This window comes from Bos grunniens, chromosome 17 (assembly GCF_055505025.1).
Source record: "Bos grunniens cultivar Pamir isolate PY7600 chromosome 17, Bosgru_T2T1.0, whole genome shotgun sequence".
NCBI classification, from domain to species: Eukaryota; Metazoa; Chordata; class Mammalia; order Artiodactyla; family Bovidae; genus Bos; species Bos grunniens.
This window is the reverse complement of record NC_141181.1, coordinates 7189958-7210235: the sequence shown is the minus strand read 5'-3', so window position 1 is coordinate 7210235 and position 20278 is coordinate 7189958. Positions and strand designations below refer to the sequence as shown.

Below are 20278 nucleotides of genomic sequence, written 5' to 3'. Positions count from 1 at the left end.
TAAGGATATCTTGAACTGTTAAACTATCTATAACTTTCATTATCATTATATCCTTATTACTATAAAAAGAGGGGGTTTTTTTTTTTCACAAGTTTTAAGAAATTCCATAGATAACCTAGTAACTGATTGCCCAACAAAAAGTCATGATACCTAAAGCTGTAAGTTGATATTTAAAGATAGTAGAGTACAGATAATTGTGCTTTCCCATGATTCAGCTTTACAAGAATATATGTCTTATCCATAAAACATCAAACCTGGATACAGACAAGCCAGATTTAGTGAACACATACTACAAACACTTTTGAATGAAAAGATTAATTTGACATTATCATTGATGAAGGTCCTCTAGCTTCTTCTTTATAAAATGTTAGTTATGGGAATGAAGATGGGTGTTTTGAAGTCAGTCTGTTAAGCTCAAATAATAAATCTAATTGTTTGAAAAGTTGATCTCTATTGATCTGATTTCTACTGTCTGAGAAATTCACGGTAAGTCAACTTTCACTTGGTTGAGTTAACTTCTTGAATATTAGAAAACACTTAATCTGACAAGCGCTTCATGCTTTAAAAAGAGAAAAGAAAAGCCCCAATACCTCGCCATCCATTCCAAAAATGGACGGTTTCCAATCTGCACAGCAATTTACTTCTCCACACTATCTAGTTTGACAAGATATCTATCTAGAAAAGATCAAGTAATCTAGGTATGATACAAGCAAGATAGAGAAAATACTACTGCTTTTTCTCCTTATTCGTAAAACAGAACTCCACTAATAAAGACTAAAAATGCATTCCTCAATTTCATAACATGTGGCAATACACTGTTTTTTATATACATCTCAAATTCAGGTAAAATCTCAGGAAAAATACACCACTTATTGCTGTTAACATTAGTCTCTCTAATTCTCAATTTTCATGGTTAATTTTAATGTATTAAACATTTCTTACTTTTTGCATTCAATACGTTTTCTTTTATTGTTCCCCAAAACACACAGTAAGAAACCTGCTGAATACAAATCTCATTCAAATCAGTGATTAAAAAAACCTTGAACAGATTAGAATACCAGCCATGCCATAATCTTTAAAAGATGGTACAGACTCCATGAGAAGCCTTGTCAAAGGCCAAAAACATTAAAACCTCATGATTCTTTTATTATTCATTTCAGTTTTAAACCCTGAAATTTAAATACATACATGAAGAAAGGAAAACGACTTACTTGTTCCTTCTATAAGCAGTTCCTGTCCATGGCTACCCAAAAGTGTCCGAGAAAGAAAAGGTGCAAAATCTACAAATATCTCTCGCAGAAGAGGAGCTGCCTTTTCCAAAGCATGTTCGAGCCTCTCTGTAATGCTAATGGAAAGATGTTATTAATTATTGTTGATTAATTTTTAAAGTGAGTTTCCGTAAAAATGTAAAATTACGTGAAAAACTGAAAATCATCTAATGACTCACTACTGCTATGTACATCATTCCTCTGCCTGGAGTATCCATTTTTATCCTATTGCACATTGCCACCCCTAGTCCACACAAACAACCTGGAGAACAACCATTCCAAACATCAGCTTTTATTAGAAGTCTTCACTGGCTAGTAGAGAGCGCTTGATTTTGGCCCCATGATAACCAAAAAAACTTTTTTATCAAAATTTAACAACCTTCTATCAGATTTTCTATTGACCATGACCATGCATATATACATGCATTCATATTCACATGTGTTCATACATAAATAAATAGTTGCCAATGCGAGGCAAATTCAAGTTTTGCTTTTTGCAACTTTATGGAAAATTTTTAATCAAATTTTTATCAAATTTTATCAATCTTTTATCTAATTTTCTATTGACCATGACTATGCATATATATAGACAGACAGATAGATACATATCCACACACATACACATACATACATAGTTGCCAACGTGAGGCAAATTCAAGTTTGGCTTTTTGGAACTCTCTAGAAATTTTTCTTTCAATATTTTCAATCTGCACTTGGTTGGATCCATATCCAACTATATACATATATACATATTTAATGAGTTAAATGACCAATCTAGACAGCATATTAAAAAGGAGAGACATTACTTTCTCAACAAAGGTCCATCTAGTCAAGGCTATGGTTTTTCCAGTAGTCATGTATGGATGTGAGAGTTGGACTATAAAGAAAGCTGAGCGCCAAAGAATTGATGCTTTTGAACTATGGTGTTGGAAAAGACTCTTGAGAGTCCCTTGAACTGCAAGGAGATCCAACCAGTCCATCCTAAAGGAGATCAGTCCTGAGTGTTCACTGGAAGGACTGATGTTGAAGCTGAAACTCCAGTACTTTGGCCACCTGATGGGAAGAGCTGACTCATTTGAAAAGACCCTGATGCTGGGAAAGATTGAGGGCAGGAGGAGAAGGGGACGACAGAGGATGAGACGGTTGGATGGCATCACCGACTCGATGAACGTGAGTTTGGGTAAACTCCGGGAATTGGTGATGGACAGGGAGGGCTGGTGTGCTGCAGTTCATGGGGTCGCAAAGAGTCAGACATGACTGAGCGACTGAACTGAATGAGTTAAAAAAAAAAAAGTTCCCTGCATTTCAGGAATTTCATTTTCTAACTATGAACCAAACATGTATACACATAGTCACTACGTATTTACTGTTCCTACAAAGAGTACTCCTATTTATACTGGCAACAAGAGATGCTACTGAGATTATCAGCAGGTAAGCTGCTGGAAACTTCTGTGGTCAACAACCACCTCTTCCCAGGTGTTCCACATAATACTATTTCTCTCTATTGATCTCATGGAGCCTCTTATCCCTGGATGATATCATAACTATGAGCCTACACTTGTAGCACCCAAGTACCTTTATTTGTAAAATGCTATGCATTTTCCAATTGTGGTAAGGCATATATCAAGGACTCTAGCCACAAAGGCTCTAGTGGTGAAATACATTCACAGCCTTCTAAATTAGAACTTGAAACACATATTCCTAACTAGACAAGATAACAGACAGTAAAAATCTACCTATAATTCAATATCAACATAAACTTATTTCAGCATTTCTAGGGAAGAAGAACAATGAATTCCAAATGTTCAATCTACAATCATATGAAATGTAAGCCATTAGTTACTAACTACCTGTGAAATTAAATATTTGTTATCCATTCAGCATTTATTGATCCCAAATAGCTAATTCTCAGGAATCTTTTACACTTCATCTTCTTTCAGAAAAGAAATTCTAAAATATTCCCAAGCCTCTAAATGTCATCTTTTTTTAAAAAGTAATTTTTAAAAAAAATTATAGCTAGATATTTTAAGACTTATCAAAAGGAATAAATCACAAATATCCAAATTAATAGCTTGAATACCTCATATTTGAAACTTGGTCTTGTGGAACTGAACCAACTGTTGGAACTGCAGGTAATTTTGCATTAGATGATCTACCACCTATAAGAGAAAATAATCATTTATGGGATGAACAAGAATTCAACAAAAAAGGTATCTTGATACCAAATCACCAAAAAAAAATACTATATTGCATTTTTCCCAGTGCATTTTGCCAGAGAGCACAGTTAGTAAAGAACCTGCCTGCCAATGCAGGAGACACAAGAGATGCAGGTTCAATCCCTGCATCAGGAAGATCCCTGGAGTAGGAAATGGCAACCCACTCCAGTATTCTTGCCTGGAAAATCACATGGACAAACGAGTCTGGAGGGCTACAGTCCATGGGGCCGCAAAGAGTCCAACATGACTGAGCATGCACACACCCATACATTTTTAATGCCTATTATAATTTGATGGGACTTCCCTCGTGTCTCCTTGGTAAAGAATCTGCCTGCAATGCTGGAGATGTGGGATTGATCCCTGGGTAGGGAAGATCCCTTGGAGAAGGAAACAGCAACACTCTCCAGTATTCTTGCCTGGGAAATCCCATGGACAGAGGATCCTGGCAGGCTACAATCCATGGTGTTATAACAGAACTAGACATGACTTACAGACTAAACAACAACATAATTTGGATAACATTAAAATCTACCAATTAACAAGGTTTTTCTTGAATCATTTAATATATAATTCTCACATAAAGGAGTCTTTAAAACCATCAGCTGAAGAAGTAACAGAAAATTCTGAATCACTCAATTGGGATCATGATTCATTCAGTTCAACATCAAATAGCAACAGACATACCCAAGTAGAAACTTCTTAAAACTGAAGCATAAAGGAGAAACTACTAATTCCAAATTTAGCTTAAATAGGTATGCCTCATTACCATGACAACTGTATGCAGTCACTAAATAACTTCTGCTCTATACTTTAAACGCTTCTGAGTCTAGTTCAGCAAACATTATGCAATGATCAACTGAGAAATCTTTCTTAAGTGATGGCAACAGAGCATAGACTCGCTCCTGGGTGTCCTCCCTGTAATTAGGACATAACCTGATGTTGTATTTGTCATACTATATTTCAACTGATTTTTTAAATGTCCTTTTCCCTCGTATACTAATCTTTTTGAAAGCAGAGATCTCATCTTTTTCATTCATCTCTCTCAAACACCTAAAGTAACATAATAGAAGGTTCTCAACTTATAGTTGCAAAAATCATTCCCTTAATCAAACCATCTCCCAGATTTTAGTAGGTCATTCTTCCCATATGGTATAAATTTCCTCTCCATTTCCTATAATTTTATGTCCCTATCTTTGTTCAAACTACTATATAAAGTTAATTTCGATCATGTGATCTAATTGTGCTCTCCAATGAACACTCCCAGATATCCTTATTTTTGTTTATCTGTATTGTTCAATGGCCAACTCACCCTCTTAGAGTACAAACTGTTCACAATATCCTGCCCTACACAGAGCTAACTTCTTTATGTTTTACAAAAATAACTGTGCTAATAAATTTTACTTGGCAAGAGAAAAATAAATACCAGGAAATCAACTCTGACAAAGTCAAAGAATGGACAATACATGATATAGGAAGTTTGAAAAAGTCCAGAAGACTAATTTGGATGGTAATTTACTGAGGCTTGAAGAGTTCTAAAAAGTTCACAAAAGTAGAGGAAAAATAAAGTTCCCATTTAAGAATCAGAATACATGAGACAGAAAAGCATTTAATTTAAGCTAGGAAGAAGACCTGAAGAAACAGAAGGGTCATTTCCTAAGATTGATAACAGGGTGAAAGAAGAGGAGAGAGGACAAGTGCGGTGTTCAATGCCACTCTCCAACACAAGGGTCACAAGAGTCCCTGGGACTCCACCGGGAGGGCATCCTAACAGCACGGAGGGGACGCGTGCAGGAGACGCTCATATTTTGCTTGCATTGGCAGTCCAGGAAGTGAAATTTCCATTTCTAGAAACAGTGTCTTCAAAGGACGCCAAGTTAGTATTAGAGCAGACTGAAATCCCATCACAATTCTATAGAGGGACAGACCAAGAAAGGCAGCTGACATACTGAAGCAAATGAAACAAAGATGCAAAGCTTACACACAAGGAGGGAAGAGAGGCTTGAAGAATTCTGGAATCTATTAGGATGCACTATCAGAGGTCTGCTGCTTTTGATCCATTCTTAAAACTTCAGGCGTGGGCACACTAGAAACACCTAAAGTAGACAAAATGGTGTGGACAGAAAGATAAGAGAGAAATAGAAGAAATTTCCATCTAGCATGCAGAAAGAAAGATGGTAGAAATAGGTGAGAAGGTAGAAAACCAGCCTCTTTGGCATTGGGGAGCTGGCTGTAATGTCAACTAGGCCCTGGGGTGGTTACGGGCTGGCCTTAGAACCTACAACTAGGTCATGGTCTTCTTTTGCTGACTATGAACAATTTCATAAAACAGCAACATCAAACAATGCCATGCCATGACTATGATGAACCAACATAAAATACCACTCCGTAATCATGTCCCAAAAGACCAAAACATGAACTCCAGGCAAATAACAAAGATGGTCAAACATCCCGAATTCTAATATGAAAGACTGCTATTTCTTTACTAATTAGAGTTTTAGGCTCTGTCAAGTCTTCCATGATTCTAGATAAGACCTAATTAGGATATCTAAAATCATAGAATTACCCATGCTTCCTGACAGTACCTAATGCAGAAGAAAGGCCCACTTCCATAACCCTGACCTCAAATTATCATTTTTTTTTCAATTATTTTATTTACCCAATGCATGGATACATCCTGATTTTTAAATTCAGAAACGTTCTGTACAAGCCCTCCTAGTCCCAGTCCTTTTCCAAAGGCAGCCACTAGCCGCAGTTTGGAAACATATCCTTCCGGACTCTGTTCTCTACACTTACATACAAACTCAAATCCTTTAATAAATCGTTTTCCCGGAGATGTCCCAAGTTTCCTCATTGTCTACATTCTCCCTCACTGAATTAATTTATTCAAACAAAGGTTTATTACTAGGATCTTGATTGGAGGACACTGATACAGACTTTAGACAAAGTCATCAGAGAAAAGATAGGAATCGTGGGCTCATTTTAAAAGAAACAGAATTTAAGAAATCTCTAAGTAAGAATTATTTTCCATAACAAAATTTAAAAGAAACAGAATTTAAGAAATCTCTAAGTAAGAATTATTTTCCATAACAATCTATTTCATCTTGGTAAGATGCACATTCTCCCACATGATAACATCTCTTAAATCAATGAATTTTACAAAGGTATCTTAACAAGTAGTGAACTAGAAGTTGAGACCTAATTGTGAGAAAACTGGATAAAATCAGGAAAGCAACAGAATTGAGTCTGTAATTTGGTAAATGACTAAAGAAGGGGGAATGCAGTAACTCTCTGAATTCACTGTTTTGACAATCTACAACCTCAAGATTATATAAACTAGAGGAGAAACACTTGTAAAATATAAGCATATCATCTGAGGACACGTATACCTTGGAGATATTTTGGGTTCAATTCCATACCACGGCAATAAAGTAAATATCACAACAAAGCAAGTCACACAAATTTTTTGGTTTCCCAGTGCGTAAAAATCCATTTGACATCATAGAGTTACAACATACTTTCAATCTGTTTAAAAAAATTGTTTTTTAATTTTCAGAAAAATTTCTAAACCACACTGTATCTGAAAACCACAATAAAGTGAAGCACAATAACTGCATTCTTTTACAAATTGAAGATCTGTGGCAACTCTGCATCAAGCAAGTGTATGGACACCATTTTTCCAATGATACTTGCTCACATCACATCTAAACATCCACATTTTGGTGCTTCTCATATTTCAAACTTTTCCTTTTTATTATTATATTTATTATCGTGAGCTGTGATCAGTGATCTTTGATGTTATTATTGTAAAACTATTATGACTGATGGAGAAGGCAATGGCACCCCACTCCAGCACTCTTGCCTGGAAAATCCAAGGACAGAGGAGCCTGGTGGGCTGCAGTCCATGGGGTCTCGAAGAGTCGGACACGACTGAGCGACTTTACTTTCACTTTTCACTTTCACACATTGGAGAAAGAAATGGCAACCCACTCCAGTGTTCTTGCCTGGAGAATCCCAGGGATGGGGGAGCCTGGTAGGCTGCCGTCTATGGGGTCGTACAGAGTCAGACACAACTGAAGTGACTTAGCAGCAGCATTATGACTGAAGGCTTCAGTTATGGTTAGCATTTTTAATAATAAGTTATTTTTAAATTAAGGTATACACATGGTATTTTTAGACATAATGCTACAGGATAGTGTAAATAACTTTTATATGCACTGGGAAACAAAAAATTCATGTGACTCACTTTGTGATAGTCACTTTATTGCAGTGGTCTCCAAGGTATGCCTGTATATAAAACATATACTCTCATTAACATACATATCTATATAGTACACTCCCTAACCTGACCCCTGAGAGGACCTGCGAGCATCTAACACCTAACTGTATGCACCCTGGCTTGTGAGTACTATACCCCACTATACAGACAAAGCAGAAACAGTTGGTTTAGTATCTGTGGAAGAAAAGCACAAAATGAACTTGAAACATCTACTTTTGTTTTCTAGAAGGCAAGGAAATGTCCAAGGAATGACAGGATATGTCCCAGTGGCAAAGGGGCCAGCTTAAAGGGACTCGCACCTACCAAGATGAAGACAATCTGAGCATGAAAATAACAACAGCAACTGATTATAATATGTCCAATAAAACAGGAAGCCATGAAGCCATGCTGATAAAACTGACTGCTGATAAAATTAACAATCTGGAAAATAGGATATTTAAAGAATTTCAAAGTATATCTCGACAAAACACTTATTAATCACAACTCTACAATATAGAAACCTGGCAGCTATACTTTAATCAAGTGATGAAAGTGGTCACGGTCAAGCATTTTAACCATTTTAACAAATCAAAATTGTGCACCATATGATCAGATTCTTTCCTTCTCTGTCCCAGAACAGTTCTAGCAGAGAAATATAATGATTTTAATCAAGAGGAAATATCAGATCAACTCAAATTCAGGGACACTCATTTGGTTGTTCCCAGTATTTTACAATAAACAATGTTTTGTATGTGCTTATATAAATCTATACGCACTCCTTTATATCCTTGAAGTAACTTCCTAAAGTCAATAAGCCCAAAGTTTAATTGTTGATACACACTGGCTTCCCTGGTAGTTCAGCTGGTAAAGAATCCACCTATAAAGCAGAAGACCCCCATTTGATCTCTGGGTCAGGAAGATCCCCTGGAGAAAGGGATAGGCTACCTACTCCAGTATTCTTGCCTGAAGAATTCCAAGGACAGAGGAGCCTTGAAGGCTACAGTCCAAGGGGTCGCAAAGAGTTGGACACAACTGAGTGACTTTCACTTTCATACACTGTCAAATTGCCCAATTGCCCTAAAGAAAGAAAAAGTAATTTCCACCTCTTTATTAATAAAATTGAATATATTTTTTCCAATTGACAGGAAACATAATTGACTGTTCTGATCTTTTGAGTATTTTTATTGGAATCTTGTTCTTTATGATTCCACTCATCAGCCACCCACAACCAAAGCATTTTCAAATTGAATCCTAGCTCTATCAATAAAAGGTCAGTTTGTTTGATAACAGCTACCCTTAAGAGGTTATAGAATAAAAGTTTAGGGAAAACAGAAAGGATTCTGTCACTTACTGTGTGACCTTGGGCAAAGTTACTTAAGCTCTCTGTGCTTTACTTACCTCATCTAAAAAATTAACAGTGATACTCATGTCACAGAATTATTTCAAGGATTAAAGTAATTAGAACCTATACCACAGTAAACATACAATGAGTGACAGTTTCCCTTCCTACTCTTCTATTCTAGGCCCACCTTTAAAATATTGAAAGGAAGTTATCATGTTTCCCTTTAGTCTGTACTTGAGGCTGAAAAGACACCCAAATTTTTCAATGATTATTCATGTGACATTAAGCACAGGTAACTTAAATGAGATGAAGCTTATAAAATGAAGTACCTTTACAAATTTCCCCATACAAACTTAAGATGAAAGGTAAATTCTTTTGAAAAATCTAGAACCCAATCCCAGATTTCACTGCTATAAAAAGTGGATTGCCAACAGTTTCATTTATCAGATTCGTATAAAAAACAAAGAGCCAAAAACATTTGGTAAATCTAGCCACTGTCCTCCACAGCCTGTCACTGCCTCACACCATTCCCAAGATTTCCTGGATTACTTCAATTTATCCAGGCACTTTGATTCAGCTTGCTCACTCAACTAAGGCAAAGTTAATTCTGGCTATAGATAAACAAAGCCAGGCTCTAATCAGGGGTTTTGTAGATTTAACTAATTAAGAAACAGCAAAGATCTGGGATAACATGACCTTCTGAGAAACATGATCGGTCTTTAGGCAGAATCTGATCAATAATCAGCAGTTCTGATTACAGGTCTCAGACAAACAGAAGCATTGGGAAATGTGGACTGTTTTATTGGAGAGCGAGTACTTCAGCAATCTTCCCAGTTACCCTCTGGATAATTACCCAGCCTAGCTCTCAGAGTGTGGAGAAGGCAATGGCACCCCACTCCAGTACTCTTGCCTGGAAAATCCCATGGACAAAGGAGTCTGGTAGGCTGCAGTCCATGGGGTCGGGTCGCTAGGAGTCGGACATGACTGAGCGACTTCACTTTCACTTTTCACTTTCATGCACTGGAGAAGGAAATGGCAATCCACTCCAGTGTTCTTGCCTGGAGAATCCCAGGGATGGGGGAGCCTGGTGGGCTGCCATCTCTGGGATTGCACAGAGTCGGACATGACTGAAGCGACTTAGCAGCAGCTCTCAGAGTGAGCATACTCCTACAAGACAAACTTATCCAGAGTGAATCTCTCTTTTCCACAACACATTTTCTTCCCCTTCCATTGATAATTAGAGTTGACTTTTCTTTTTATTAAGATTATAGTTTCTTGCTGACCTTCTTGCCATACTCGCCACCCGGCTCAAGAGAGAGCAAGCTATCATTACATAAAAAACTAACAAATTAAATATAATCTATCTTAATGAATAGGATTGATTTTTAAATGAAGTACACATTTTTTTCATACTAAATTTTTAAAGTACATGTATCAATTCCCATATTTTCACTGCCAAATGATTTCCAGTCTTGTATTTTGAAATTAAAATTTCAAACTGGAAGGCAAGATAAAGTGAAATTGAAAATATTTATTTCTGTCAGGGCCAATCCTTCTATTCTCACATAACGCTCATTAAGTCCTTCAAAGACCTAACACTGTTATTACACTCAGTTAATGATACCTGCGATTTTCTAGATTCCTGACAGCAATATGATCATTGAATCATGGTTGGCCACTGACTTCTGCTACCAGTGATTAATGAAATATTTCTGAGCTGTTTTTAGAGATAGTTTTTAAAAACCATCTTTAAATAAAGAGTATGTTGGACATTTTCCCTAAAAGGACTAATTGGCATCTTTTCTTGATCTTTTCTGAAGTTGACATAAAGGAATTATAAGGTTCAATCTAGTTAAAAATAGAAATAGAAGTAAAAAGTCTCAAGAAAATGTAAAGTAAAAAGTCTCAAGCTTCACAAAATAGTTTAAAACATTAGCTTTAACTGTCCAAACTGAATCTGATTTTAATAAGCTGAAATATATATCAAAATTTGCAAAAGACAAGGAGCATTGAGGGATCAAAAAAAAAAAAAAGTAACAAAAATAATTCCTTGATACTACCCTAGAAATAATGTCAATTTTCAAACCTACATTTTTTTATTGTGATCTATAGCAGAAAGGGATTTTCTTTAACTAAAGTTTTTAAATCACAAGAAGACACATTATGGAGAAAGATAAACGAATCAATCAGCAACAGTTTTAAGGAAAAAAACACACAAAATTCACACCAGGTGTCCTTCATTCCTACCAGACATAAAAATGTAACTTCCAAATACATTCTGTATTTTTTAGCTCAGATTAGTCATAAATTTATGACAAATTAGTTTTAAACTAATTTAACAATAAAAATATTTTCAACAAGTGATCACACATGTAAACTCAAAAGCTACTTCCAACCTGTGAAATGCTACTGACTTATCTTTTCATTACCCTTACACTGATAAACTGTCTCCTTTAAACTGACATTTTTCCAGACACTCAAAAGAACAAAAAGGAAAATGTAAATAGATCATCTGTCTAGCATCTATCCAGAGAATAGCCAATTGTTTATTCAAGGTCCCTAAGGGTCTACATAAATAATGTCCTTTGCAATAAAGTCTCATTAAAACAAATGCCAATATTTAATCCCTAAACACTGTATTTTTCAACTGCATCCTCTCTCCTTTTCTCCCTCTCTCCCTCCCCACCCATTCCAGACCTATTCAAGGAGGGACAGTCTACATGCCAGTTTAAACTCTTCATTAAATAAAAGAAACTTTTATTGAATAAGTAAAGATAAGCCTCTTGGGTCAAACATCATATGAAGTGAAGAACCAAGTATTTTCTTTCGACATTAAAAATAAACATTCTAATTCATATCAATAATATGCATGGCTCTGATAAAAAGAATACAGAGCCTAATATTCTAATAAAGGTATGATTATTGAATTTTGCAAATTAGCAGACTCAGCACTTAAAGAACTTAAGAGCAATTCATTTAGATCCTTCACTGGGCTTACTTCAATTCTGTTTTAATCATTTATGCTTTGCAATCACATACATTTGAAAAATACCACAGGATATTTGAATAAAGAGTAACTGCATCTTAACATGCAGTCTGGGCAATTAAACCTTTACTAACGAGTAACCTGAAAATCGATAAATTTTGATATATTTCTACAAACCTCTGTTTTCTCTTTCAGTGTTCTTTATAAACAAATATGCATACACAAAGGGTATACTTTGTTCTCTGATGAATATTTTACAACTTACTTTGAAACATCTGTCATTATTATATTAAACATTTTTGCTAATAAAATGCTACAAGAGCTAAGAAATATTATTCAAACCAAACTCTGAAATTTGAACACTGATCATCATTTCAATAATGTACGCTGCTTTAAAATTTATTTACAAAATTTATTTTTCACAAAATTATTTTGGAGGTAACGTTTTAACAGAAAAGCTCTGACCTCACATAAGCTGACAAGCTCCAATCCTTTTTCTGGGATCCAGTCCCAGTTTCTCTTTAATTGTGCCACACATAAAACACAGCAATCTCATTCTGATATCAAAATTTCTGGTACTTTTGTACCAGAAAACTTTTCTGGTACAAAACTCATGTTTTATGTTTTCTAGTCCCATGATTTCTTTCGAGGAAATTTCCATTTTGCTAAGCTACTATCAAGCATATTTTTATTAACCAACAACTATTATTCAATATGAACAGTTCATTTTTTGTTGCTGACTCACTATAAAATTCAGAACTGAAGTCATCCTACGGCACAAAGGTTTATTGTCTACAGGGACAGATATTAACTATACTTTCAAATAAAGAAAATAATCCCTGATCAAACCCAAGACTATTATCTAACTTGCTCAGATTTACAAGAATAAACTGCCCAGCCCAGCACATAATCACAATAACAATCAATTCATCCACAAATTATTTTCCCCAAATCCTGTTTGAATCAGAAGGATAATAAGATTCAATATACTGCATATAGCCTACTTTTTAATGGCAAATAACTTAAATCAAGAGATCTACCAAAAAAAAAAAGAAAAAAAATCTATCAACTAAAATTATTAACAGCAGAAATCTCTCTTTATTTGATTGGATTCCAGGTGAAAAGAGAACAGACTACAAGGGAAGTATGGTAGGCAAAAGCATGAAAAGCAGGGCTGTAGCTGGGAGGGACTGGGGGCAGGGGGAGAGGGGACAACAGAGGACGAGATGGCGGGATGGCATCAGCGACTCGATGAGTGAACTCTGGGAGTTGGTGATGGACAGGGAGGCCTGGCGTGCTGCGATTCATGGGGTCGCAAAGAGTCGGACACGACTGAGTGACTGAACTGAACTGACTGAGGAGAGTCAGAAACAGGATTTCTTATCAAAGCAATAATATCCATGGCAGCAATCAATGGAATGGAACAGAAGCAACAAACTAAAATCGTACCACTTAAGTGACAACAGGAGCCTAGTGACAAAGGAAGAGGGAAAAGATATCAAAACAAGTGACAAAACTAAAGACCACCATCATAAAAACAACTTACGATGACTTAAAAGAGAATGAATTAATTTTTTAAATAATGGGAGCTAGAGAGAAAAACGAAACTACTACAAATTCTACTCCAAATTGAAGACAGTGGGAACTATTTGGGAAATACTACCAACATAAACTATACAAAATTTAAACAACCAGGGGGAAACTGGTAAATTATGACCTGGATGCAGAGTGCTTCACTAACTAAAGCCTTTGACTGTGTGGAGCACAACAAACTGTGGAAAGTTCTTAAAGAGATGGGGACATCAGACCGCCTTAACTGTCTGCTGAAAAATCTGTATGAAGGCCAAGAAACAACAGTTAGAACTGAACATGGAACAACAGACTGGTTCAAAATTGGGGAAGGAGTACATCAAGGCTACATATTGTCACCTTAAGTATTTATCTGTTTAACATCTATGCAGAGTACATCATGTGGAATACCAGGATAGATGAAGCACAAGTTGGAATCAAGCCTGCTGGGAGAAATAATAAGCTCAGATATATCCAGATGATACCACCCTAATGGCAGAAAGTGAAGAGGAACTAAAGAGCCTTGTGATGAGGATGAAAGAGGAGAGTGAAAAAGCTGGCTTAAAACTCAACACTCAAAACACCATGACATCTGTTCCCATCACTTTATGCCAAATAAAAGGCGAAAAAGTGGAAGCAGTGACAGGTTTTATTTTCTTGGGCTCCAAAATCACTGTGGACGGTGACTGCACCCATGAAATTAAAAGACCCTTGCTCCTTGGAAGGAAAGTTATGACAAACTTAAGACAGCATATGAAAAAGCAGAGACATCTATCAGCCAACAAAGGTCCGTACAGTCAAAGAGAATTGGACCATAAAGAAGACTGAGCACTGAAGAATTGATGCTGTCTAATTGTGGTGCTGGAGAAGACTCTCAAGAGTCCCTTGGACTGCATGAAGGTCAAATCAGTCAATCCTAAAGGAAATCAACCCTAAATATTTCTTCAAAGGATTGATACTGAAGCTCCAATACTTTGGCCACCTGATGTGAAGAGCTGACTCACTGGAAAAGATCCTGATGCTGGGAGAGACTGAGGGCAGAATGAGAAGGGGGCAACAGAGGATGACATGGTCAGATGGCATCACCAAGTCAATGAACATGAGTCTGAGCAAACTCTGGGAGATGGTGAAGAACAGGGAAGCTTGCAGTCCATGGCATTGCAAAGAGTCAAACACAATTTAGCAACTGAACAACAGTAACATCCAACAATTACAACAGTCTTCAAGATAGAAAATTATTCTGTAATTCTGCATATGGTTCTTCAGGGTGAGTATTTTATATTATAATGATTACTGGAAAATGGCTTCAGAAAAAAATCCATCATACTGTTTTATATTAAATAGCAAACCAGCGTGTGTGTTCTCACCTTGCAACCCCACTGACTGTAGCACGCTGCTCTGTCCACGGGATTTTCCCAGGCAAGAATACTGGAGTGGGTTGCCATTTCCTACACCAGGGGATCTTCCTGACACAGGGGTCATGGCAGGTGGATTCTTTACCACTTGTGCCACCTGGGGAGCCCCCTCTCTATCAAATATTACCTATAACTCAGCCTTTTTCTATTTATATTAAATATTACCCATATATCAGCTTTCTTTCTATTTATCTCTTCTGAAGACTGCAGGAAATTTTTTCTTTCCCTTGTATCACTATTATTTATTTTTTTTATTTAACACTTTTTCTATCTTTATTGAAATAAGTCAGACAAAGACTGCACAAATTTTTAAAACTCAGATCCTATTTAATTTGTTCCATAAACTGAAATTAAAGGGCACTGTATTCAAAGTAAGATGAAAATACTGAACTTACTACATATGGTCCAGGAAGTTACAAGAAATTAATACTACTGAATTTAAAAGACGGCAGAAAGTTTCATAGATATTAGTAACATCTGCCTTTTTCCCAACAGAGGGCTGGTCTAGAAAAATCACAGTTGACTCTTTTTAAGAGTCAACTTTAGAGGTGAAAGAACAGAAATTTGTTTAACTGGTCCAAAATAGATCACCAAATTGCTTCTTCTCCAAAATACAAAAAAAAAAAAAAAAACACATCACAGTATAATGGAACAATAAAGAAGAAGGAAATTCTACTAGAGTACTATACTTATTTTCCTTTATAGTTTCTCACTAAGACAATGAATGATGAAAAAATATATACATATACAATACTATTGCAAGATATTAATGACACAGGAATGAAGAGGGGGTAAAACTAAGAAGGTATAATACAGGAACTCTCTATCTTCCATTCCTATAACTTAAAACATCTAAAAAATAAGATCTATTACTTTGCTTAAATGTTTTAATAAAACAAAAAATGAGACAGCACAAGGCTGCCTACTACCATTGAAGCTTTTAGCTTCCTTGTAAACATTTTCCTTCAACAACTATCTTTCCTAAGTATAAAAATAATATGTGAAGTGAAGTCACTCAGTCGTGTCTGACTCTTAACGACCCCATGGACTGCAGCCTCCCAGGCTCCTCCGTCCATGGGATTTTCCAGGCAAGAGAACTGGAGTGGGGTGCCATTTCCTTCTCCAGGGGATCTTCCTGACTCAGGGACTGAACCCGGGTCTCCTGCATTGCAGGCGGACGCTTTACCCTTTAAGCCACCAGGGAGGCCCAATAATATAGGAATACGGATAAATTTTTGGAAAATTAAAAATTTCAAAAATCAAAATTTCCAGTAATTCATGGAATAATAATGTAGCTTCAGTGTACATTTCCTTGCTTTTTATATATGAAAAATATATACATACTTCAAATATTTACTATTACACAGCATGTTATGTCCGACTCTTAGCGATCCCATGGACTGCAACCTACAAAGCTCTTCCGATGGGATTTTCCAGGCAAGAGTACTGGAGTAGGTTGCCATTGCCTTCTCCCCAGAAAAATACTATTTACATGAAATAATGTCCCCCTTGTTTTAACTTGGTCTTTTTTTTCCTTATACACTGCAGCAGGTTTAATAGCAGCCCCAAAGGTATGCCCAAGTTGTAAGCCCCAGAACCTAGAGAGAGGACTGTATTTAGAAAAACAATCTTTGTACCTGTGATTGTGGACTCTGAGATCCGATCAGCCAGGATTAAGGCGGGCCCTTGTTTGTCTATGCTCAGCTGCTCATTTGCGTTGACTCCTTGCTACCCATGGACTATAGCCTGCCAGGCTCCTCTGTGCACAAACTTTTCCAGGCAACAATACTGGAGTGGGTTGTCATTTCCTACTCAATAACTTGGTCTTTTTACTATCACATAGTCTTCAAGTTCACCTGGTATTATCACTAAGTTTCTAATCAACAGCTAGGATTTAAGGTCTTGCACCCAAGACTTTGGAAGGAATATAGAAAGAGAGATGGGACAAAAATCAAACTGCAGTGAGAGTTACTGAACTACCAAGACTAACACCTGAATGATGACTCGGAGGCAGCATTCCCTTCCCAAGTATCTAAGTCAGACACTGTGCAAGAGAGAGCAAAGTACTGGACACCACATGAACATCTGGCAATTGACAACCAGACTCAAAGACCAAATTTCACCAAAACTTCCTTATACTAACTCTACGTATATACATCTCAAGAGCAGGGACAGGAAAAAAGTATTTTAATAGATCTGTCATTCATTCATCCACCCAATCAGCGGCATCCAAATCATCATACATTACTATGTTTAAGTGGGAAAAGTACTGAAATCCTTGATTTAACTTATTTCATATTACTCAAATTTATTCAGAAAATTGTTAAATAATCAACAACATACTACAACAGTATATTCATTTAAAACATGCCTTACAAAACTTTTTACTTAATCAACAATCCTAAACTTTGCTAAAATGAGATTAAGAACTTTCTGGTTGTAATCACTGGTAACAAACTCACCAGGTGATTCTCCCCCCACATCTGAGGCTTGAGCTGAATCTACCGAAGAAACCACACTAACAGCATTGGTAGGTATACCTGTAAGTGTGGAAGGTAAGACTGCTGATTTTTTTGTTGCAACGATGACACTTCTGTAATAAAGAAAATAAATAGATTTTAAAATATAGAAGATCACACAGTTACATAAATTTCAAAACACAAAATAGGAAACCAATTTCTTTCTACCATATTATCTCTATTTTCATGTACAATTTAGAAAATATTCTCAACAAGGACTCACTTCAATAGTATTCACATTAATTTATTCTTTACTTTTCAGAATCAAGATAATGTTCTATGAAAATATAATAATACATGTTAACATTTAAACTTATATTTACTACATTCTTTAAATTTAAAATCATCTTTAATTATCCAACTTAAAATATAAACAAAGGTATATACAAAAAAGAAATATGGCATTCATGTGGAGAGGTAACTTTTTCTTAACCTCAGAAGTAAAGCAGGAAACTCAACAGATTTCTACAAGAATTTTAAAGCACCAGTAAGTTGAAATGATAAAACCTTAGAAATCGTATAAAGTAAGAAAATGCAGACATCAACAATTTTTAAACATGTATACAATCAAATTTTTACTTTTCAACCCTCAAAGACTATCTTGTGATAATATTACAAAGAAAAAATAATGCATACATATAAAAGCTAGATGTAAAAATATCAACTAATCAAATTTGTTCATCTCTGTGTTATTTAAACACAGGTATTTATGATATACCAATTTCAATTAAAGGGTAATACTTTATGCCAAAATAGTAACTAAAAGACCTTATTAGGCATAACATAAAATGCACTTTTAATTGAAGTTAGCTCCATAAACATGCAAAAACACAGTTAATGAGGTAAAGAGGACAGCTGATATATAATGCACTCCCACAGCAGTGCTTACTTTTAATTACCTGGTGTTAACCATAAGCCTAAAGTCTTCAACATTCAATTTGTTTAATCACATCTTTTGTTGACAATATTGTAACTGCAAGCTTCAAGTATTCCCTTAACAGCTTTATTCAGTTTCGAAATAAAGTTACTTAGACACTTGATCCCAATAAATGCATTCAGAAGTGAAAATTATACAATTCCAATACTTTAAAATACATTTTGTTTCTTTTGTTACATCGAAAGAGATAACACGAAGTGAAATAGGTTCTGTTTTACTTCAGTGCCTATCATGTGACAGCAAACACTGCTGCCAATTAAATCCAGTTCTCTGTGCTAGGCATGGCGTAGCCAATGTACTGGGGTGGCTGGTGGCACATCATTATAAGGGTGACTGCCAATGTTAACTATACACTAAAAAATAGAAGCAACAGCCACCTGAGCCCTCAATCCAAAATGCTGTGCTTAAATCACGGTAGCTTGTATCACGTGAAGATTATTGACTTTAGGGGGAGTGGATGACCACCCCCCTGCATGTGTGCACGTGTGTGTGTGTCTGTGTGTGTATGTGTACACGTGTGCTGGTAGTACATTCACAAAACAATACAAAATGTTCTTTGTGAATTACCTGCTTGAAGGCAAAACTTCACAAGCCTATTGTTTAAGAAAATCTGTAGCTATTTATTTGCTAACAAGCTATTTTGATGGGAGAGGGGCGAACATGGATGATCTACTCTGATATTTGACCACAAAAGAAACAACTAGCAAGATCTAGTTTACTCATACAAGAGCCAAGTACTGATAGGAGCAACAATTTAGTATTTAGAAAAGGGAAACCGTTTTTTCTATATTTGAAATTTAAGCCATAAGCCTACCCTATGTACCGGCGATTCTACTCTTATAAATTTCCTCACCATAACTTAAGTCCATAAAGAATAGATATAATAACATTAAGAAATGCTTTACTAATAACAACCAAAAACTGGAAATAGCCCTGAATCTTTAAGCAGAAAAATGAATTAAAATTTGGTGGTATACACATAGAATGGGATAATAGTAATAGAAATAAACTACTGATTAACATAACATGTATGAATCTTAAAAGCATTATGTTAAGTGAAGGAAGCCTTATACAGAAGAACACATACTTTGTATTTCCTTTAAGGATGTAAGGATGTAAGTCCTTCATGAACTTCCTACATGACGCTCTAGAAAAGGCAAAATTAATCTGTTGTTTAAACAATATAGAACAATAATTGTCTGTGAGGGTAGGATAGGCACTAGCCAGGAAGAAGCGTTAAGGAGCTTTCAAGACTGAGGACAACTCGACTGGAAATTTAGGTTAGGTGTTTAACTTGTCAAAACTCATAAAATGGAACACTTAAGATTTGTGCCTATCATAGTATGTACACTTTACCTTAAAAAACTGTATTGGTCTTTGGTTAGAGATCTATGCGCCTTAACTGTTTAAGACCGAAGTGATCTTATGCCTGCAACTTACTTTGAAATGCATAAAAAAGTAAGACTGATGGATACAGAGATGGTTATATGGAGAACTGTACAATGAAGTAAACAAACAAAGACTAATTGCAGAATCTCAATGACAGGTCACTAAATGTTCACTGTACAATACTTTGAACTTCTCTGTATGTTTAACAAAATGGTGAAAAGATAGCAACAACAAAAAATTTACCACAGATGTCCCATAAAACACATAATTTCTATTCTTCCAAGATGGCACAGTTAATAAAAGATAACAAAAGAACCTGACCTCATTTCTGTTCCTTCAAACAAGGGCCATTAATAATGTTTTCAATCATAAATAACAGCTA

At 35.9% G+C, this 20278-nt stretch overlaps 1 protein-coding gene across 10 annotated transcripts in view; it reads right to left on the bottom strand.

The window, feature by feature from the left end:
• The window catches only part of LRBA (LPS responsive beige-like anchor protein), a 758928-nt gene that overhangs the window by 541965 nt on the left and 196685 nt on the right, over positions 1–20278 (bottom strand). For 8 of the 10 annotated variants that reach the window (XM_086346372.1, XM_086346374.1, XM_086346378.1 and 5 more), the window contains exons 30-32: positions 17514–17644; positions 3349–3427; positions 1212–1345 (exon numbers count right to left, since the gene is read on the bottom strand). In XM_086346372.1, coding sequence (XP_086202498.1) covers positions 1212–1345; positions 3349–3427; positions 17514–17644 — 344 coding nt within the window. The remainder of the gene's footprint in view (positions 1–1211; positions 1346–3348; positions 3428–17513; positions 17645–20278) is intronic. The other 2 variants (XM_086346376.1, XM_086346377.1) reach the window with 1 other exon arrangement.